Raw genomic sequence first — 23174 nt, 5'->3', positions numbered from 1 at the left:
TATGAATTATTCTAAAGCAGAGTGGTTGTTCCAAGGCTGACTTTGCATCCTTTATCAATCTTTCAGCTCTTTGAATGTTTTGATTTTGACAATTGGCCCTATCACACTTTTAGGTTAAGTGTTATGCAAAGGAATTTTCAAGACCTCCCATCCACATAGATCATGTCCTCTAAGTCCCTTTCTCTATGTGTATTCTGGAGATGCCACTGGATTTAGGTGCCAAATCCGGAAAACCTTTTCATTCAGGTTAAGTTAATGACTGAATTTCAATTCCCTTGACTTTATCAAAGACATCTCTAGTTATAAGACTATGCAGACTATCTTCTCCAATCAACAGCTGTATTTCTAGCCTATCATCAGTTACCAGGAGATGCTGCTGCCTGAGCTGTCCATAGAATGACAGCATTGTTCAGTATTAAAACAGCTGTAAGATCACAGAGCCTTCATTTCAGTGGTGAGAGGTAAAGGAATTCCTTTAAATCTACAAGTTGTGATGCAATAAGGACCAGATTAATTTATAATCATCTTCCCTCCACTTCCTCAACTCCTAAACACACTTAGACATACATTTGTCCAAACAGTTCTTTCTTCAAGTGAGTGACACAGTGTTAGGGCACGGAGTCGACCACCCCTCAATTAGACAGAGACCACTCTCGATAATGCAAGTCACACGCAAGGTTTATTTCCAGCTATCTGGGGTCCAAGTATCTGCCCGGCGCAGTGGGTTTCAACAAGGACCCTGAGCACTCAAAGCCAAGGGTTTATTCAGCATTTTCAAGGCACTTTTCCATAGCTACATACATATCTTGTGCCCCACTTTGACAGTTTAACTTTGTTTAACCTTTGCCACCCCAGTGTCACCCTGGCGCCATCCTGGCGGTTAAGTGAGATTTAGGTTTAGAAGAGATTTAACTTTATTTACGTTTCCTTCTGCCTCAGCCTCCTTCAGTTTTATGGTGGGGAGGGCGACCTTAGGCCTTGAGGAACTGAGCCATTTGTCTCTGGAAACTGGGCCATTGAAGAGATAGCCCTTTTTGTTGTAAATCACCAGGACATTTGCAAACCAAGGGAGACTCTTGTCTTGCAGGATTGTGATCTCTGCAAGTTAACTATTTGTTTTATTTAACATCTGGTCCCTGTGGCGCCATCGCCTAACCACCCTGGTGGTATATGATTAAGTTGTTTCTTAGGTTTTAGCTACTTTCTCTTATCTCAAGTTACGTGCGCCCTGTGGGCTGGTTAGGGACGCTCAGTAAAATGGCTTCCCGGCCTTCAGGATGGCCATTCTTATGCTAACCCACTTTTACAGTGCAAGGTGCCGGCTTTTGCTTTGCCAAGATAGCTGTACTTATGTTAGGGCTAGACTCGAGGTGGGTACAGCCTTGTCTTTCTTGGCCTTCACACCTGGAGCTGGTTTCTGGGACTTGTTTTTAAGTCCCCTGGGGGAAGGGGAGCAGGGACAGTTTAAGGGTTAAACAGCAAAGTTATTGTTTAGCCTCAATGGAAGCCTCTGGCAAAAATAAAAATATAAAATAGGTCCTTACAACAGAAGTTCCCAAAAGTCTCAGAGATGTGTGTACATCATCCCCAATATGGAACTGCCTCACAATACGGGTGTTATAAAATGTTTCACAAACAACTAGATCAAACCTTTAAAGTTCTCAACTTAAAACAGTTCAAATGAAGGCAATCTGTTATGAAAGAGGATCTTCATACTGAATCTCTGATTGACAACTAATGATGCTGTTCATATCTGGTGCTGATTGGTCCTCAGCTTGTAGATCCTCCAATCCAAGAACACAGACAGGAGTTCCTTGGTTAGTATTATTTGGGATGTGCCTGGAGGATTGTGCTAGTTAGTCCTCACTGATTTAGATTTGCCTACCTCCACGAACCCTGTCCTCTGTATCCTCCAGCATGGCATGTCTGTGGTTCCCTAGAGGCTTCTGGATGGCAGCTCTGACAGTGATACTGATGGTGCTGAGCCCTCCCATGGCTTGGGCCAGGGACACCCCACATAAGTGTGCACCTTGGGTGGTGAACTATTATGGGATGAGGGAAGGAAGGGAGTTAATTCTGTCACTATGTTCAGACTATATCCCTTAGAAAGTTGTAAAATTTTCTTCAGTGTCCACTGATCTTTATCATTTGGCTTTTCATTTGTTTTCTCAACAAAAGGAACTTCTATGCTTGTCCTCTCTACAAGAGAGGGTAAGGAATCTCCATATATATCCATCATTCAGTCCAACTCTTCTCCAATGAAACATCTCCAGTCTTACATCCCCTTTCCTCGAGGTCTGTGGGAATAATGATTTCAATATAATTTTTTGTTGAGTTGTTTTCTTTATTATGCTGAGTTATACCTGGTAAAGGGGAAATCTCTGGGGTATGGAAAGGACTTAGAAAGGTCTCTTCTAGAAGAACCTGTGTGATATCCTCAATAGGATCTGTGATGCTGGTGTCTCTCCCTGAGAAGTGAGGATGTATCAAGAGATCTCCTTCATTATTTCCTTTTCTTCCTCCTGAACTCCAATGTTTATAAAACCTATATTCCCATATTGTAGGTTTTCTGACAGAAGTTAGGATTTGTTTTCTATTTCTCCCATAGAAAGCAACCTGGAGCTGAAGCAGAGATCCTTAGTACTTGAAATGATGCTGTAGATAAAGAGCATTATGGGGAGTTCTTTGATACCTTAAAGAATTTAAGGCATCTTCTGAAAACCTCACAGGGTATAGTGTTTATTATGAATTTATTTTGAACCTTTCTGTACTATTGGTTTCTCCCACATGTCTCCTTTTTCTGACCCACAGAAGGTTTTTACATAGTATAAGTTTTATGAAATTCTGGTCTTACAAATTTCTGGTCAAAAATATTCAAATATCAAGAATTTCATATGTTTCAAACTAAACACACTGAGCAGGGTACACAGTGTGTGAAGGTTGTTTACATCCATCTTATCGGGCCAAATGTCTAGAGAACTCATTGGCTTCCTTGGGTCTTAGCCCTCAAATCATGGACTAATTCATCATGGCCTCTGTTTTCCTCAGTTAGCCAGTTTGGGGAAGGCTAATTAGCCCTATTCTTTTTCTTCTATGTCATCACCATTATGGAGAATCACCAATGTTTGCATAAAACTTTAGCACTATAATAGATCCATTAGATGAATTAAAACTTAATGACATTTTCCTTCATAAAATCATCTTTCCCTTACCTGTGAATATTTCTTCCAACAAAAGAAAGAGGAAATTTGTCTGAATTTCTCAGAGGATGCAGAAGGGATTTAATGTGTTATCAGAGTAAAAGAGTGTTGGAGCTTGAGCCCCTTCTTGCTTTCCAGGATATCTACAATGATCCAAGTCCTAGAACGCTGGGTTTATTCATTTAAACTATAAATACTTTTCTTAGCAACTATTGTTATTTCTGGGTTCTGTTTGAGGATCAGAGAATACTGTTTGGATAAGATAGTAAGGTCCTACGGCTAGAAATAAAGATAAGAAATACTAAGTATTAGAAAGGATGTAGAAAAAAAAGAAGCCCAATGCCTGTTGGTGGGAAAGCAAACTGGTGTAGCAACTATGGAAAACTGTATAGAACTTCATCAAAAAATTAAATATAGAGTCACATAAGATCCAGTAATCCCACTGCTGGGTATTTACCCAAAGTAAATGAAACACTAATTAAAAAGATACATGCACCCTCATATATATTGCAGCATTTGTGTACAGTGCAAACCTAGTGTTCATCAATAGATGAATGGATAAAGAAGATGTGGTATATATATACAATAGAGTATTCCTCAGCCATAAAAATGAGATCTTGCCATTTGCAAGAACATGGATGGACCTAGAGGGTATAATGCTCAGTGAAGTAAGTCAGACACCGAGAGACAAATACCAAAAGGTTTCACCAAATGTGAAGTTAAGAAACAAAACAAATCCACAACAAAAAAAGAGATGAACAAAAAGTCAGACTTTTAAAATACGGAGAACAAGCTGGTGGTTGCCAGAGTAGAGAGAGTGGGGGATGGGTAAGTGGATGAAAGTGGTTGAAGAGCACACTTACTGTGATGAGCTTGAGTGTGTACAGGATGGTGGAACCATTATGCTGTACAACAGAAACTAATGTAACACTATATGTTAATTATACTTCAATGAAAAAATGTCCATGACTATCAAAGTCATTAAAAACTTACCTAACAACAGTGTAGAAAGCCCAATAAACATTTAACAAAGAAATTTCAGAGAGCAGTAAGTGCGGTATAAACACAACAGTGCAGAGTATTGTGACAGAGATTTGGATTCACCTGACCTCAGTTCCAGTGGCTGGGGAGCTGTCCCTGAGAGAGTGACATTTAGCTGGGACGTGAGTGATGAGAAGAAACGGGCCATGTGTAGGATCTGAGGGACAGGTGTTCTGGGGAGAGAGGACAGGATAAAGACCAAAGTGTGGGAAGATGTTTGCTGAGTTGAAGGGACAGAAGGAAGACTGGAGTGTGGCTGGAGCGTGGGGAGTAAGCTGAGGAGTGCTCTCCGGGTTGCCACTACCGTGTTTCTATCACTAGGGGAATGCCCACCATGACCTCATTGTTAGTGCTTTTTTTTTTTAATATTATTTCTATTTTTATCTGATTAACATTAGCTTATATTGAAGTTTGATATGATTTTCTTTTACTAATGACATACTAGTTTTCAAAATCTTTATCTGCTAGTTCATGCAAACATAAACATAGCCCAAAGTCTGTGCCAAACACTTGTTAAAGTTGTTTTATTAATTTTTAGCTTCATTACAGGCACTAGTAACTGATTCTTTCAGAAAGCTGTGGATTTGTAGGCTTCTCTCAGTAAACTGTAACAAGGATGGAATTTAAAAACTATTTATACCTGCTCTTGATGAGACAAAAATTCTTCGGTCATAAGATTTCAACACAGACGTCACACTGTGGGAAATTCAAAGCCAAAACCTTTAGTTTTTACAAGAAGCTCAGAGGAGCATCATGTGGAACAATTATCCAGGGACAGTGACACTACAGGCTTCTCACAGTCCAGCTTGGCTGTCAGGAACATGTCACTGATCCAAAGTGGTGATTGAGTCAGTTAGGAAATACATATCTGGTTATGCAAATTTTTTGGTTTGAAAAATAATGGACAGGGAAAATCATTACATCTTTCAGACATCCTGGATTTTAGTCTTTCCAGTCACCGTTCACTTTGTTTTGGGTGAGCCTGAAGCCTCAACACAGCCAAGAACAGTCATCTTTTGGTTAGAATTCTTAGAATCTTTTGATACTCTCTTATTAGGCACTATGAATGTTTTTTAGGAATCTGGTGCCAGTACTGAGCTATTTTCCAGCAAAATTCATTTCCTCCGGATAAGGTTTTTTCATCAGATATGATATTGGCAAATTTTCCAATGCAATACTCAGCTTTCTCATAAACAACAGAAGCTTTTTCATCACATATATTTCAGATACCTTAACAGTGGTTCTTACCCAGGGACATATGTTCTTTTTTTTTAAGATTTTATTTATTTATTTGACAGAGAGAGAGATCACAAGTAGGCAGAGAGGCAGGGAGAGAGAGAGAGGTGGAAGCAGGCTCCCTGCTGAGCAGAGAGCCTGATTCGGGGCTCCATCCCAGGACCGTGGGATCATGACCTGAGCAGAAGGCAGAGGCTTTAACCCACTGAGCCACCCAGGCACCCCTACCCAGGGACATTTTTACCAGCACCCCCTCCCCTGGGGTATAGAGCAATGTCTGGAGCCATTTTCTGGTTTTCAAAACTGGGGTTTCATCTGACATCTAGTGGATAAAGGCTAGAGATGCTGATAGACATCCTAAAATGCACAGAACAGCCTTGCCACAACAATTATCTTGTCCAAAATGTCAACAGCTGTGGTTATCAATTGTATTGTTTTCTCTTCCCCATTTCTCATTTTGGGTTTTGAGTCTTCTGTCTTTTGTTTTTTTTTTTTTCCTTAATGTTGTTAAAGAATTGTCAATTTCAGTTAATTATTTATTGATTGAAAACTGGGTCATTACTTTCAATGTTATGTGATTGTGTCTTCTGGTCTCTATTTTATTTCTGATTTTTCTTTGTTATTTCCTTCCTCTACTGAATTTCCTCCAAGTTTCTTTTTCTAGTTCCCTCAGCTGTCATGTGTTTTTTGAACTTTTTTTCCTTTTTTTTTTTTTTCCCCTTGACACTGGCTGAAAGAGAACTTTTTATTGTTTTTATGTACAGAAAATTCAATAGTGCACACTTAGGCCAGTTTGGTGGTCAGTTCTTTAGGCTTTGCCTTTTCCAACTTGGCAATGTGAACCACCGACTTCAGACCCAGGACACTATCTCAGAGACAGTGGATCTCACTGTCATTGTAATTTCTCTTGATAGCCTCCAATGGTTTAAGAAGAGCTCATTTGTGTTCTGAATTAACTTGTATGAAGGTGATTATGGTGCAGATCTTCCTGTGGACGAAACACTCCAGCCTGGCCTTCCCCTTGATAATGTGGGGGAAATACCCAAGTTAGGATACAGGGCAGGCAGGAAGACATCCAGCTCAATGGGATCCACGTCACATGAAATCACTACCAGCTGAGCCTTCTTGTTTCCCACCAAGGTGGTGACAGGATGAACCTAGCTCAAAGGACATTTGGCCTCTTAGGGGGACATCCCTTTACTAGCAGCTTTCGTCTCAGCTGAGCCAGCAATCTCTCCTTCTCTTGCTTTGCCTCTGGTCTGAACCTGTGGGCCAGCTTAAGCCGTTGAGTAGCTGTGTGGTTGTCAAAGGCTTAGGGACTGGCTAATCGTGAGAGGTACTTCTAGACGTTTATATAGAATAACCCTTTGCTGCTGCAGCAGGAGTAGTGGGGGCATTTGACAAAGTGGGTGAGGTCCCTTTTGGGCTGGATATCCTTCCTGTCCGTTGCCAAAATTCTTGGGTCTTTTCTCAGACAAGGGATTGACCACCTTCTTGGCTTCCTCCTTCTTCACCAGGGTCCAGAGCCACCCCTCAGCCTCCTTTCCTTTTAGCATCTTGTTGGAGAGAGCTGAACTTTTTCTCTTAATATAAGAGTTTACAACATACATTTCACTTGTGTTTTCTTTTTCTTTTGTTTTGAGACATATTTGATTTGCCATTTGATTTTCTATTTGGCCAGTTGCTTGTGCAGTAGTGTGTTGTTTAATATTTACATATAAATATTTAACATTTACATTGTAGATTTTCCAGCTTGTTTTACTGTTGATTTTTAGTTTTGTACCATTGTAGTTGGAAAATATATGGGGCATCATTTCACACAAATGAACAGAACCCCAAAATGTTAACAGTGCTGAGGTTGAAAATACTGATTTATACTGTGCTGCTTCTCAAAACTGTAGACTCACACTTCATACACACACTCACCTTCCAATTCAGGTCTTTGTGGTTTATTTTAATTTGTTTAAATAAGGAAATAATAAAGTATAAAGTTGTATACCTTCACCAATTTCTTGTAGAGCCCATTGAATCAATGCAAGCCAAGATTTTTATTTTTACTTTTTGCCTTATACAATGTTTTTCAATATTCTGTGATTTCTGGACTACCACCATCTCTGTTAACATTCAACAACTTTCCTTTAGAAGGCATAAATTGTGACTGCCACAAGTATTTTTCAGTAAAATATATCAAAATGTTGTAGTAATTCTACATTCTATTATATTGATAAAGTCAAATGCTCCTCCCCTTTTTTTTGTCTCCCTTTTAAGCACAGAGGTATTTTTCTCCAAATTTTTCATGTTAATCAGACTTGAATAAAAAACGTTTCTTGGGGTGCCTGGGTGGCTCAGTGGGTTAAAGCCTCTGCCTTTGGCTCAGGTCATCATCCCAGAGTCCTGGGATCGAGCCCCACATTGGGATCTCTGTTCAGCGGGGAACTGCTTCCCCCTCTCTCTCTGCCTGCCTCTCTGCCTACTTGTGATCTCTGTCAAATAAAATAAAATCTTAAAAAAATTTTTTTTCTTAGTTCGATTAAACATGAAACAATATATACATACATCTATGCATATATGTGTGTATGTATATGCATATATTTGCATACATATATTATGATGCGTGTATGTTTACATATATTGAAACTTTAGGAGCACATGTGACCGACTGACCAATTAGAGCTCTGATATGTTTGACCCTTTACCTCATCAGACTAGATTTGCCAAACGGGTTCTGCATCAAAATCTTTAATGCAATCTGGTTTTCTGAGACTTCTGAATTTGGAAATGTAGGTAAAGATGGAGGAACTGTATTACAAGCAGGGTTTTAATCTCCTTAAAATTCCTCACTCATATGCCTTTGAATTCAGTATACAAGTTAAATGCTACCACCCCATACAGGCTTTTAGTATCCACTGCATGTGATGTCTCTAAAGGTCCTTCTTCCTCTCACTGTCTGCTTCAGTGAACTGTTTTCTCTGTTTTTTTTTTTTTTTTTTTTAAGGAAGTTTCTCAATTCTTTCAAGCTTTTGCACAGTTACATGACCTTGACCTGGAATGTGCCACCTTTTCCCCAAACACACACACACACACACCCTCTAGCTCACATCTACTTAATCCTTCATATCACATCTGGAATGTCACCCTTGAGACCACCTCTTTGGCACTCCAAGGTAACTGAGATCATTCAATTATTCTCTGCTCTAGAACTCACACTTCTCTTGTACAAAGTCTGGCCCGATTGGGTTTTGTGCATCACTTTCCCTGCATTTTCAGCTCCAGGAGTGGAGGGGACGCTTCTGTTTCCTTCCCTGGATTCGCAGGGGCAGCAGGGGCCTGAACTAGCTCAGGCTAAATCGAGTGTTCAGGGGGCGGGGAAGCAGGTGGGACGTGTTTAAGGCGGGGAAAAGGGCTGTGGGAGGCGAGGAGCGAGGCCGGTGTCTGTCAGCCACAGGCGTCTAGGAGGAGGCGGTGAGGGGCAAGTGTCCTCGCTGTTCAAGCTGGGGGTCCGCCGCCGAGGCCGGGACCCAGTGGCCGCCTCCGCCGGCAGAGGGAAGACGGGCGATGTGTGCTGGTGGTTTGGGGGCGCGGGGGGAGCCAGCGAGGGGCGCCGCCGTCAGTGTCTTCCAGGAGCCCGCGGGTGACCGGATCGTCTCTGTCCCCACAGCACATTTCTTGCTCCTGGTGACGTCTGAGTGCTACTTCACCAACGGGACGGAGCGGGTGCGGTTCCTGGAGAGACTGTTCTATAACTGCGAGAAGTACGTGCGCTTCGACAGCGACGTGGGGGAGTTCCGGTTGGTGACCCAGCTGGGGCGGCCCGACGCTCCGTACTGCAACAGCCAGAAGGACTACCTGGAGCAGAAGCGAGCCTCAGTGGACACGTACTGCAGACACAACTACGGGGTGGGTGAGAGCTTCACGGTGCAGCGGCGAGGTGAGCGCGGCAGGGGCGGAGATTGGGGGAATGTGTGTGTGTGTGTGTGTGTGTGTGTGTGTGTGTGTGAAAGAGAGAGAGACAGAGACAGAGACAAGAGAGACAGACTGAGACAGACTCGTTGGAGTGAGCCTACAGGGTCTTGAGCAAGTACAGGTTAGAAGGATCCCTGTGAGAGTGCCATGTCAGGGACAGTGTGGTCTGTTTGTGTCACTGTGCAGAGTGTGTGGTTGTGATTGTATGGTTGTGTCCCTGTGTGGCTGTGGGGACAGTGTGTGAGGGGTGTGCTCTGAAGTGAGGGGGGCAGAGAATGAGTGTGAGTTGGGCTGTGGGCCTGGATGTGGGGATGGGTTGGGAGAGTGGGTGTGAGGGGAGGACACAGAAGGGGACATCTGACATCCTTGGTGGCCCCTGAGGGAGAGGTGAGGGGTCTCAGGAGCTGCAGGTGGAGGGAACACTAGGCGGGTGGTTGGAGTCTTGGGGAGGGAAGTGGAGGGTGTCCTGGTTGGGGTGAAAGTTTAGAGGAAGGGAGGGGAGGATTAAAAGATTAGGGAGAATGTGAGGAGGCCAGTCACCCTCTGTTCTTGGCACTCACTCTTCTTAATCCTGAACCCCCTGAAGTAATTGTGTCTGTCTGTGTGTGGGACCATTTCACTGAGAAAAAAGTGTCAGACTAATTTTTGATGGGTTGGGGAGAACTCTGAGAACCCTCTGATCTTTCTGAGGCTGCTTTTAGATCTCATATTCTTGATTTTTTAAAAATAATTTTTTAAAAGATTTATTTATTTATTTTAGAGAGAGACAGAGAGTGAGAAAGAGAAAGAGGGACCACAGGCAGCAGCGGAGGGAGGGGGCAGAGGGAGATGGAGAGAGAATCTGAAGGGGACTCCCTGCTGAGCTGGAGCCTGAAGGCTGGGGTGGGATGGGGGCGCTGATCTCCATCTCAGTTGCAGGAGATCGTAACCTAAGCCAAAACCGAGTCTGATGTGTCACCCAGGAGCTCCTTGCTTTGTTTCTTTGTGTATGTATTCTTTTATACTTGAGATGATTTTGAAACTATGTTTTAATTATATTTTTTCCAAAATATATCGGTACGGCTGTTTTTAAAATAATGAAAGTATTTATGGAGTTGAATATGATTTCTTTATGTTGCTGTAACAATTCATCTCACATTCCCTTTTCTTAGACCTTTTTTTTTCAACATTGCCAAATACACAGTTGAAATTTAGTTTTGTTAATTTTTAATTTCTATTCCTTTAATTTCTAAGTTTCTTGAACATTTTTTTCACATATTATTTGGCTAATCATTGTTACCATTGTAAAAATTATCTACTGTCTATTATGTTTTAGTGTTTTTCTCAGTGGTTTTATGCATGTTCTATACGTAATATTATTAATGCTTTGCTGACATTTTATTTAGCATTTCCCCTAGTTTGTGGTTTATATTTTGATTCTAATTAGTACTTTTCCTACCAAGAATGTAAATATTTTTATTTAATGAAATATATTACAAAATTGTTAGCAGTGGTTTCTTATCAATCTTAAATCTACGATTTTATGGTATTTTGAAAAGGTTTTCCCGTGTTTCTCTTTTTACAAAAACAGAAATTGTATTGATTGAGACTGGTAGTGTCAGGCATTGTCTCAGGGACTAAGAATAACAATTAGTGAGTCTCAGACCCTGCCATAAACTCAAATGTCAGCTTTAAAAGGGGGACAATTATAGAATGATAACAATTACAATAATAGATATTTTTGTGCTGCAAAGAGGTATTGATCAGCAGAGTGCAATTATGAGAACCTTTTTAAATAAATGAGTTTCCTTGCTCTTTTTCCTCTCTTTCAGGACTCATGCTGTTCTTGGGACTCAGCTCCTAGGGCTAGAGAATCACCTCTGTCTTTACTGCTTCCCAGGATATAACCATTTCTGTGGTGTCCTAAGTGTGACTGTAGCAGTTGCAGGAATTCATACTCTTTCCCCATCTACCTCAAGCTGTCCTCCAATTTATTCACACTTTAAGTCATATTTTTCTCTCCAACAAACCAAGGGTAATAAGTAGCTAACATATACTGATGGGTAAATATCAGTTACCATTTTACATACTTCAGTGCATTAATCTTCATACAACCCTAAGAACTAAGTTAGTATTACTATCACCCTCAAAAGGTTAGAGAGCTGGGGCACAGAGGAATGCAAATATTCGCCCAGGATGAATCAGTAAAATAGCAGAATCTGGATTTGAGCCCAGTCAGCCTGCTCCAGAAATCATGCTTTTAATTAAAACAACCTATGCCTTGTAAAATTTGTAAATATTCCAATTCAACAAGAAACTGTTTCACACTATAAAAAATAAAACCCACAAATTTCTCAAACATCTCTCAAGACTAATGACCCATGCTGTCAGTATTAAATTCAAGACTCATGATACTGATACTCATTGGGCCACATGGCCAGCTTTGGGAGAGCCTGCTTGAGACTTAGCCCAGGACCAGAGACTGGAGGCAGCCTGGCAGCCAACCAGGGAGACTGAGTCTGTCTTCCTCACTGAGTCCCTCTACCTCTTCTCTTCTAGTGGAGCCTATAGTGACTGTGTATCCTGCAAAGAACCAGCCCCTGCCGCACCACAACCTCCTGGTCTGCTCTGTGAATGGTTTCTATCCAGGCCATATTGAAGTCAGGTGGTTCCGGAATGGCCAGGAAGAAGAGTCTGGGGTCGTGTCCACAGGCCTATCCGTAATGGAGACTGGACCTTCCAGACCCTGGTGATGCTGGAGATAGTTCCTCAGAGTGCAGAGGTCTACACCTGCCAAGTGGAGCACCCCAGTTTGACGACCCCTGTCACCGTGGAATGGAATGAGAAGAAGCTTTCTGACCTCACAAGTTCCTCACCCACTAAGGAGGAGACTTTGCTTTTCCTGTCAGGGTTCTCTCTCCTTACACCATGTTTTCATTTACTCCATGATCTCTTCTCTTCAGCACAGATCACTGGGGGTTGCTGAGTGATATCCTGTGGTAGAAATCCTCTGATAATTTCTAGATATCCTGTGATCATTTGTACAGATCTTGTATTTCCTGGTGAGGCAGTTATGCCTGGCTGGCAGAACAGAGGTTGTCCATGTTTTGACATTTACCATGGCTCACAGGTCATGGTTCCCTCTTCACACTGGGCACCAGTCCCCTGGTTCGGGCTGGGCTTGTGCTTCAAGCAATGTTGCTCTGAGTTGTTGATTGTGGTCTCAGAAGAGGCACATCCTCCATAATGTAGGGACCTCCCTAACTTGAGGGGAATCCAATCTTGACTCTGCCTTTCATTAGCTGTGTCGCTCTGCACAATCTGTTGAGCTCCATGGACTCCATCCAGGCTTCTCATCCGTTGATGCTGAAGTAGTGGATTTGTCAGAGCTGTGATATTTAAAAAGTTCAGTGACTAAACATTGCATTTCTGCAATATGATTTTTAAATTTCTTTTCCAGAAATTGAAAATTATTCGATTTCTTCAAGGCAGTCTGCCTTCCTCATTCTCAGAGTTCTCAATCTCAGAGTCTCTATCGGAGATGTTAGAGTTGGGATAAAAATCACTAAAACTGTTTCTTCTCTCAGGAGCACAGTCTGGGTCTGCACAGAGCAAGATTCTGAGTGGAACTGGAGGCTTTGTTCTGGGTCTGCTCTTTCTCGTGGTGGGGCTCTTCACCTACTTCAGGAATCAGAAGGGTAAGGTACCTGTTAGCGAGTCTCTACAGAGACCCTGTGGGGGAGAAATACAGCTTTCATCAAATAAGGTCTCTGTGTACCAGTGGCCCTGCATGAAGCCTTTCTTTCCCAATTCGACTTCAGATTTCTTAGAAATCTAGAAAGCAACAGCCCATGGTTACTGGGTTTTAGTATAAGAGGTTATGGCCTGTAGAGATAAGAGAGAGCTTAACAAGCATGGGAATCTTGATTTGGGATCCTGGGCCAAATGCAGGAAGAGGCACTAAAGCTAGTGAAATCCCATTGTATTTGTGTGACGGAAGCTTCATGGGTCACATCTTTCACTTTTTTCTCCACTCTGGCATCATGTCATGTGGGTTGTGATGTTAGAGAAATCTAAGGAGGCGGGTCTGGGGCTGGGACCTTGTGTGTGGGGACAGATTTACCTCCTTATCTGTTTAGTATATGTCTTCCCTTCTCTTTCCCAGGACACTCTAGACTTCAGCCAACAGGTAATGCTCTGTCATCCTCTTTAGTGATAGATTTGGTTATTCCAGAACAAGTGGTAATGGTGAAAGACAGAAAAAATGGGAAAGACTTTGGATCTGACTTCTGATCGGGCAGTTTACGCTGAAGCTTCCTCTCTCCATTTAGTAAAAGGTCTGTGCTGTGAAATAGCTTCAGATCAAGGAGACCTAAGAATATGCTCTTCTTACTGCAGGGCTTTAACTCGAGGCCCTGGGAAAGGGAGAAGAAGCTGCTTGGAGAGGTGGGTCTGGAAACAACACTCTGCTCTGTCTCTGCAGGTCTCCTGAGCTGACATGGAGATGGTGACACTCCAGGAAGAACCTTCCTTCCCAGCCTCTTCTCAGAATGAAAGGCTTCCAGCTCTCATTCCTCCACAATTACAGTGCTTTCTCAGATCTGGTTGGCCCGGCTTCAGTGACTTGCAGCACCTGTCCTCCCTGTGGCTCTGTCTGCCCCTTCCTTGACCTGGAAGCCCCAGTGTGACTTCAGTACCTCCTCTGCATTCTCTCCGGTCCCCTTCTGTGTCGCCTTTCCTGCCTCCCTTGCATGAGGAACTGAACTTCTTCTCATGTATCTTCATAAGCTTTTCTCAAATAAACATGGGGTTAAAATAATCTGCTTCACGTAGTTTCAAAGAAAAGAGGTATAAAAAAAGAGACAAAGGGAGGATTCCACCACAATAAAATAATGGTTTTTATTTATATCCCAGAATTTTGCTCAGATGTGGGGATCTTGAAGGTATCCTTGTTTCATTCCCGTTTATTCTTGGGCTTTACACGTTCTGTAATTAGACATATTTTCTGGAGTTTGGAGGAAGCCCTTAATGACCCATAGGATGATGTTGTCCTACATGTCTATGTTCTGAAACACAAACACACCAGTCCTTTTGCACCATGGGATAAGGAAAGGGGACAGAAAAATATTCCTGCAATGTAATGCAAATAATTTTTACAGAGGTGATGCCCTTAGACTTTTTATAATAACATTCTTTTGTTATTTTGTCCCTGATTTTTTATTTTTTATATTTTTATTTCATTTTATTTTTAAAATAGGTTCCATGCCCAGCATGGAACATGAACTCATAACCTTGAGATCACAAGTTGAATGTTCCACTGACTGAGCCAGCCAGGTACGCCTTTCCCTGATTATTTATAGAAAGTATCCTAACCTGAGTAAACCCCTTTCATTATACTGATGGTGAGCTCTGTCTACCCTTCCATCTTTTTCTGTCTCTCAGATAAACTTAGTTGCATGCTAACACTTTGGCTTGGGATGCAGTCTTCCCCATAACTAAGTCTCAGACCATCAGGACAAAGCCACAACTCTAGGGGAAAGATACAATTCTGAGACCTTCCAGACTGTGTGTATTCTTACTGTCTACAGGAATATCCTGGATGGATAATATTTTAGCAGATCAGAAGCAGTGCTGGGAAACAAAGGGGAAATTATGAATATTCAGATGTCCATACAAACAATGAAATGTTATGCAGCTGAAAGGAAAAATACCACACTGCTATAGAATAATCTCTAAAAGGCATTTGTATGGGTACAGGAAAGTTTGTAAAGCACACAACATTTTGTTTAATAAGATAGAAGAAGAGAATAGGAATATATACCTAGATCAACTCATTTTGTCTATTTCACCCATCTATCATTATCTCTCTATCATCTGTCTAATCTACATACTACAATGGAAGGATTTTTTAAAAAAAATTGTTGCCTCTCAGTCAAAATGTATGAATAGGTTGAAGGAAACAGAGATGAAAGCTGAACTATTCTGAATATATCTTATTTAATAGTTTTAATATGAGGACACTTCAAATATTTTGTCATAAAAACTTTAAATAAAAGGTTTAAAAAGACAATATATATAAAAACAAAACTGTATTGATGAAACAAACGTGACAAAAAGTATATGGTGGGAAACAAACAGGAAATTAAATCAAATATTTTTGGTCCTTAGAACACTGTGTAACTGTAATTGTGAATATATAGCTCTAAATTCCTTAGACTTCAATGATATAAGACTTGGAAAGGTTTCAGACAAATGCCCCTAAATTGGTTAAGGAGATGATGAGTTCTGCTATCATATTCTGTCTGAAGAGTCACTTTGAAATGTAAATCAAATCTAAAAAGCAGGCAGTAGATTCAGAAGTTCATGGTTATAGTGATTTCAACACGATTTCTCCACTATTAGAGACAATTGTAATTATCAAGACAATTCAAAGTTTATTTTATGTATATTTCTATCATGCATTATTGATGTGAAGCAGTTTATCATCCTGTGGGAGTTTAATAAGGTAACAGTCATGTACTCAACATTTATATGATCTTATCAAATCCTGTTTGATCCCAGGGTTGCAATGTTACTTTTGTTGTGTTCTCTAAGACGAAGACATGAGTTGTCTTATTTATCTTAGATCTGTGATCTGACGTTATAATGTAGGATTAAAATGCATGGCAGGAATATTTTAGTGGAGATGCTTTCTGTTGCTAGTGGAGAAAAACCAATCTAATTTGCTTTATTTTTCTTTAACTCCTTGTCTCACATGGCAGACAGACCCAGTGTAGCTCATCTCCAGAACTGGTCAAGTCATCAGGCCAGTGATGTCGCCAGTGATCGTGGGACTTTGTATCTCATTTCTCTATCATACACCACACGTCAGTGTTCTGGAAATGGTAGTAGGCTGCCTGCCTGGAGCAGCTTCAGGATTCATTTTCTCTTACAATTTCCAAAGGTAGGAGAAGGAACTGTTTCTCCTCATATGCTTTTATAAGAGGGAACTAAACATCTTCAAGTATTCCCAGTAGATCTACTTCCCCACACATTAGGAGGACCATGGGATTACCGTGGTATTCTCAGACAAACCATGCTCCACCCTTTGTGGGTTGGGCCTGCTTCACCTGATGGACTGGAAAGATGGGAGCAAATAATCTTGTTTAGGAAGAAAGAAATGTTAGATGGGGTAGAGGGGAACAATTTTAGATGAGGATACTATAGTATCTGGTACTATTAGAGTGTTAGTATTTTTTGTTATCTTCCCATGAAAGATGCTAGATTGTTGAGGGGCAGCATCAGTTCAAGGTTCTGAGGGTTTTTTTTTTCTTTCTTTCTTTTTTTTTAATGTGGAGTACTACATGGCAGCTATAAACCCAATTACAATTAAAGACAACAGCTAAGCAAGAGGATTATTTGTTTGTTCTTAGAAGTTAACATGCTGATACTTAATTTTATAAGGAAAAATATATTTCTCAGAAAATTTCCAAGGACAATTAATGTGTGTTCAGTTTGATAAAATGCTAAAACCTGTTATATATCAATTTTGATAGGCAATCTTATAGGAATTGATTTCTTATTGATTAAATATGCCAGTACAGCAGAGTCCAGAATTAGATTGAAGAGTTGAGGTTTAGTTTAAAATAGAGCACTTCAAGCATATACAATGGGGAATGAACAGTCTTTTCAAAAAATGATGCTGGGAAACTGGACAGCAACATTCAAATAAATGAAAATGGATCATTATCTTACATTACAAAAAATTAACCCAAATGGATTAAAGATTTAAATGTGAGATCTGTAACCATATAACTCCTGGAAGAAAACATAAGCGTCAGCTCCCTGACATCTATCCTGGTGGTGATATTTTGGATTGGACACCAAAGGCAAAGACTACAAATAAAACTGAAAAGTTGAATTACATTAAAAAGAAACTATCAATAAAATGAAAAGGCAACCTATGAAATGGGAGAAAATATTTACAAATCATATATCTGGTGAAGGGTTAATATCCAAAATACATAAAGAACGAACTTATTCAACTTAATAGCAACAGAACAAAACCAAACAACAACAACAAAACAAAAACCCAATCTAATTAAAAATTGGGCAAAGTGTCTGAATAGACGCTTTCCCAAAGAAGACAACAGATGGTCAACAGGCACAAGCAGAGATGCTCAACGTCATTAATCATCAGGAAAAACAAATCAAATCCACAAGAGATATCACTTCACACTTGTTCTTCAAAAAGAACAGAAATAACAGGGGTCATTGGCATGGATGTGGAGAAAATGAAACCTTGTGCACTGTTGGTGTGAATGTAAGTTACTGGAGCCACTATGGAAAACAGTGTGGAATTTTCTCATAAATATTTTAAAAAGACCTATGACCCAGCAATTCCACTTCTGGGTACTTAACCAAAGCAAATTAAATCACTACTTGAAAATATACTTGCATTCCCCTATTTATTGCAACATTATTTATAATAGTGAAGATATGGAAATAACTTGTGTCCATCAAGGGATGAATAGAAACAAATATAGTATACATACATCAACAAATATTATTCAGCCATAAGAAAGAATGAAGTTTTGCCATTTGTGACAACATGAATGGACCCTGAAAACATTATAGGAAGTGAAATATGTCGCATAGAGAAAGGCAAATTAGAGTGATCTCATCTATATGTTAAACTAAAAGATTAAAAAAAAAACCCCAAAATAGAAAAAGCCAATCTCACCAATACAGAGAAGAGAGGGTGGTCACCAAAGGTGGGAAGTTGGGGGTGGTAAAATAAGTCTGATGTGTGTAGTAGGTAGCTATTCTTTCTTAGATCAAGAAAATTCCCCCCGCCCTTTTTTTTTAAGATTTTATTTATGTATATGACAGACAGAGAGGCAGGCAGAGAGAGAGGAGGAAGCAGGCTCCCTGCTGAGCAGAGAGCCTGATGTGGAGCTCATCCCAGGACCCCAGGATCATGACCCGAGCTGAAGCCAGAGGCCTTAGCCCACTGAGTCACCCAGGTGCCCCAAGAAAATTCCCTTTTAATAGAATTTTAAAAATCTAGATATAGAAAAATTAGGTATAGGATTTGAATCCTGTCAGATGATATTTTATGATTCTACCCAGATGGTCATATTTTTTTGTCTCCTTCTTTAACTTAATGTGATAAATTGCATTAATTAATTCTCAAATTTTAAAACAATCCTGCAGTCCTGGAGTAAAATCCACATAGCCATCATGTATTGTGTGCTGCTTCCAGTCGGCGAACGGAAGAAGAATGAGGCACAAACAAGTCAGCTGCAAGAGGATGGGATCATGGGGGCACCTGGGTGGCTCAGCGGTTTAAGCCTCTGCCTGTAGCTCCGGTCGGTCATGATTTCAGGGTCCTGGGATCAAGCCCTGTGCTTGATCTGCTCAGCAGGGAGCCTGCTTCCCCTGACCCTGCCTGCCTCTCTGCCTATTTGTGATCTTTTTGTCAAATAAATAAAATCTTAAAAAAAAAAAAAAAAAGAGAATGGGAGCAGGGGACAACAGTCAAAAAGACTGTTGCCCAGAGTAACTCCTCAGTCTCGCTTTTATTCGCTAGAAACAATGACCAACAGAAGATCAAACATTAGTCAAATGCCTTGTAGATAAACAAGAACAGAGGGCAAAGTTTATAGTTAAACAAGCACATTCAAAGGACTTATCCAATTAGCCACAGGCGCTTTTTGGGAGGAGAAAGGGGAGATAACGGAAAAATGAACCTGAGCAAGCCAGCGTCCCCAGCTGCTCAGCTTTAAGGCCGTCTATCATCCTCTCCCCCAAAGGCCTGTTGCCAGTATGTGTTTTTCTTAAGGCTGTATCTAAATGTGCTAGGTAACTAGTAAAATCTCCCAGGGGTTATATTTTAAGTAATACATTGTTCTGAGGGGCAGTTGCAGTTGTGCTTTTTGAATATCACTGGATTCAATTTGATAATTTTTTCTTAAGAATTTTGCATTTGTCTTTATAAGAGTGATGAGTATGTGTATTTCTCTTGGTTACAATGCCCTTGCCAGATTTTCAAATAAAGGTTATCCTGGTCTCACAGAAAGTATTTGCAAATGTTTTCTTTCTTGTTACTTTTTTGGAACTTTGTATAAATTAGGGTGGTTTCTTTCTTAAATATTTTGAAGAATTTACTGGAGAGCTAAACTTGGGATTCAATTGCGGAAAAGTTTTGCATAATGGACTTATTTTCTTTATTAGATATAGGGTTCTTAGGGCACCTGGGTGGCTCAGTCATTAAACATCTGCCTTCGCCTCAGGTCATGATCCCAGGGTTCTGGGATGGAGCCTCGCATCGGGCTCCCTGTTTGGTGGGAAGCCTGCTTCTCTCTTCCACTTCCCCTGCTTGTATTCCCTCTCTCACTGTCTTTTTCTCTGTCAAATTAAATAATAAATAAAATCTTAAAAAAAAAACAAAAAGAAAACAATTGATAAAACAGTAGAGATGGCTGTATGAGTTAAATTAGGACTCCAATCAAAGTATATGGCCAACTTTTGCATCAGCATAGTTGGGACTGGAAGAGATTATGCTGAGTGAAATAAGTCAAGCAGAGAAAGTCAATTATCATATGGTTTCACTTACTTGTGGAACATAAGGAATAACATGGAGGACATTAGGAGAAGAAAGGGAAACATGAAGGCGGGGGTGATCAGAGTGGGAGACAAACCATGAGAGATGGTAGACTCCGAAAAACAAACAGGGTTTTGGGGGAGCATGTGGGGGATTTGTTGGCCTGGTGATGGATATTAAGGATGGCATGTATAACACTGGGTGTTATATGTAAACAATGAATCTTGGAACACTGCATTAAAAGCTAGTGATGTACTATATGGTGACTAATATAACATAATAAAAAGAAAGAAAGAAAATAATATGGAAAATACAAAAAAAAACCCCACAACAAAATATATGGTCAGGGATTCAGAGAGACAATATGTAATAATCATAGTGATAATCTTCCAAGAAGACAAAGCAATTTGAAACGTATATGCACTAAAAAATAGAGCTGCAAAGGAAGTGAAACAAAAACTGATAGAACTGAAAGAAGAAATATACATATATGCAAATATACTTGAAGGCTTTCATAGTCTTCTCTGAACAGTTAATGAAACCACTAGACTGAAATTCAGCAAGACTATAGAACTCAACACCATCAACCAACATGATCTAATTGACACTTATAGACCATTCCACCAAACAAGAAGAGATTACACTTTCTTTTTAAGTGTCCATGGAATCTTTGAGAAGATAAATGGTCTCATGGGCCATATAAAGAACTTCAACAAATGCTAGAGAACTGAAATCCCAAAGATTGTGTTCTTTGGATACAATGGAATTAAGCTAAAAATTGACAATAGTGGGGTGCCTGGGTGTCTCAGTCATTTCAACATCAGAGTCTTGATCTCAGCTCAGGTCTTGATCTCAAGGTTGTGAGTTCAAGACCCATGCTGGGCTCTACTCTGGGTGTGGAGAGTGAAAAAGAAAAAAAAAATCAGTAGTAGAAAGATAACCACAACTCCTAACACTTGAAAAATAAACAACATACTTCTGGGTCAGAAAGAATGTCTTAAGGAAAATGCAAAATATATTGAACCAAATGAAAGTGAAAACACAACAACACATCTTAAAAATATACCTAAATTTGTGACACATAATTAAAGCAATAATCAGAAAAAAATATGGTATTAAATGCATAATCTATGTTCCCACTTCAATAACGTAGAAAAAGTAGCTGTAAAATAACCTAAAGCAAGCTGAAGAAATGAAATAATACATATGGCAGGAATGAACAGAATTGGAAAAAGAAAACAATAGAAAAAAATCAATGACACATAAAGCTTGTTCCTTGAAAAGATTGATGGAATTGACAAACTTCTAGGAAGACTGAGAAGGAAAGGAGAGATGATACAAACTAACAATTTCAGGAATGTTAGAGGGTGGAGAGACTGAAATATTCTGCAAAGTGTGAAGGCACTTTGAGATTGAAAAAAAAAATCAAACAATTCCATACAATTTATAGCATTTTATTCAGGGTACTTTACAGGGAAGGAGGATTGGGCAGATGGTGATACAGACAGTTAGGCAGCCAGTCTTTCCAAGGTCTGGAATTTAGTATACAGATTTTATTGGTGGGACAGAATATGCAGGAGGGCATTGTAGTGTGATCAAATGGCTTAATAAAGTTAACTAACAGTCAATATTTAACAGACCTTGTGACACCATGTGTGCAAGAGGGAGAGCTGTTATTTCCAACAGTTATCTAAACAGATATATGGAAGACTGGAATAAGCCTCCCTGCATTCTGCTCATGGCCTACAGTTCCAAGGAATATACATTAACCTCCAAGGGGCCTGGGATGTGGAGCCCTGAAGGAGTTGTTAAGACGACGTGGACAGGATAGCAGGCCAAAGAAGGATCAGTACCGTCAGCACTCCTGCCCTCCTCCCCCAGCACCTTTATAGCCTGGACAATCTCTTACATGCCATTCTTCCATGACTGCCCTAGAACCAGATATTAGGAAGTCACTTGCATCCTTATATCCCAGAATCAATATAAATAGCAACATGAAATTGGTATAGGACAAAATAAAATACTTAAAACTATAGTTTCCCAGCAAACTGGAGAAGACACAAGCCATGTACTGAGGGCATCAGTAAAAGAGATCTTCTCTAAATGATTAATAACCTTTTGCTTATGAGACATTACGTTCAGTATTCCACAGACCTGGAAGTTGGAACAATTGTGAATTTTAGCATCACTGGTGACCTATGACAGGCAGATGCTTCCTGAGGGAACAGGGAGGGACATTAGCAGTGAGGCCAGGGACAATAAGACAAATGTTTTAAAGACAATGCATATGGCAAATCTTCATGTGGCAACAACACAGTAGTTGTTTCGTCCCCATGAGCCAATATCCTGGCTTAAGTACCTTTCCTGGGGGAATAATAGCAGATATTTTGTCCGTGTTATTATCAGGGACTGTGTCTCTATTATACATGGGCATTGGAGTGGGACCCATAATAATCATCACATCTCAGTACCAAGTATCAGAGGTCCAGAGACAGTTACTTGTGTGCATGTTGGGTTCTGACAAATATAAATTCAGAGATCAAAGGCAGAACTGGATGTGAGCCCTTGGTCCCAATGGATTAGGATACCAAGCTACCAGGGGTGGGAGGGAGGGCATTGTGAGCCAATTTCCAATGAACTAAAGTTTTACCATGTTGGAGGTCTTGTGGCAAATGCAAAATGAGTCCTTCTGCAACACTGGAAATGCCTCTAGCCTCCTGACAGTACCCGTATCCACCGTGCCCAGCTATGACATGTTGTTTGTTAGATGTTCATTTTGTTAATGTTTTTACTGCTCTTGATGTGGTCAGAAGGAGTCAAATTACCTCTCTTACGTGTGGAATCCATCCCTGGAGGAAACTAGCTGATGAGAAAGTCTTTAATATATTCTTTATTTTAAGTTAAGGGGGTTACATCGAATGATTAATCTCTAGCATAGTGCTGGTGAACTATTTGTTTTACAGGTCCCTTTGAATGATAAGCAAGCATTCCTACCCCTTAAGCCTAGGTCTATATATTTCCTGGCCTCTTAGCCATGCCTGAGGGGGGATATGACTTCTAGTTTTCATTCTTCTATTTCAACTGACAAGATGGACTCTGGCTTCAAATCCCTACTCTCTTCTCACTGTTCTTTCTTGAGGGATAGGACAATGATCACTCTAGCTACTTCC

The 23174-nt window shown here is 40.4% G+C and overlaps 2 protein-coding genes across 2 annotated transcripts in view; both read left to right on the top strand.

Annotated features, from left to right (window-relative positions):
• The window catches only part of LOC116862131 (DLA class II histocompatibility antigen, DR-1 beta chain), a 167687-nt gene extending 153449 nt beyond the window's left edge, over window positions 1-14238 (top strand). Inside the window, exon 6 of the mRNA XM_032849266.1 lies at window positions 13903-14238. Within this exon, the coding sequence (XP_032705157.1) occupies window positions 13903-13916 (14 nt within the window). The 3' untranslated portion in view covers window positions 13917-14238. The remainder of the gene's footprint in view (window positions 1-13902) is intronic.
• LOC116862133 (H-2 class II histocompatibility antigen, E-S beta chain-like) lies at window positions 9009-14278 on the top strand. Its single transcript, XM_032849270.1, is given in 6 exon segments — window positions 9009-9405; window positions 11979-12128; window positions 12131-12259; window positions 13007-13117; window positions 13585-13608; window positions 13903-14278. Coding segments are annotated over 6 exon segments (801 nt in total). The 5' UTR covers window positions 9009-9032; the 3' UTR covers window positions 13917-14278.
• The last annotated feature ends 8896 nt before the right edge of the window (window positions 14279-23174 follow it).

This window comes from Lontra canadensis, unplaced genomic scaffold (assembly GCF_010015895.1).
Source record: "Lontra canadensis isolate GAN:19392208 unplaced genomic scaffold, GSC_riverotter_1.0 scaffold222, whole genome shotgun sequence".
Lineage (NCBI taxonomy): Eukaryota > Metazoa > Chordata > Mammalia > Carnivora > Mustelidae > Lontra > Lontra canadensis.
The sequence above is the reverse complement of the archived record's forward strand: the minus strand, read 5'-3'. Positions and strand labels throughout refer to the sequence as shown.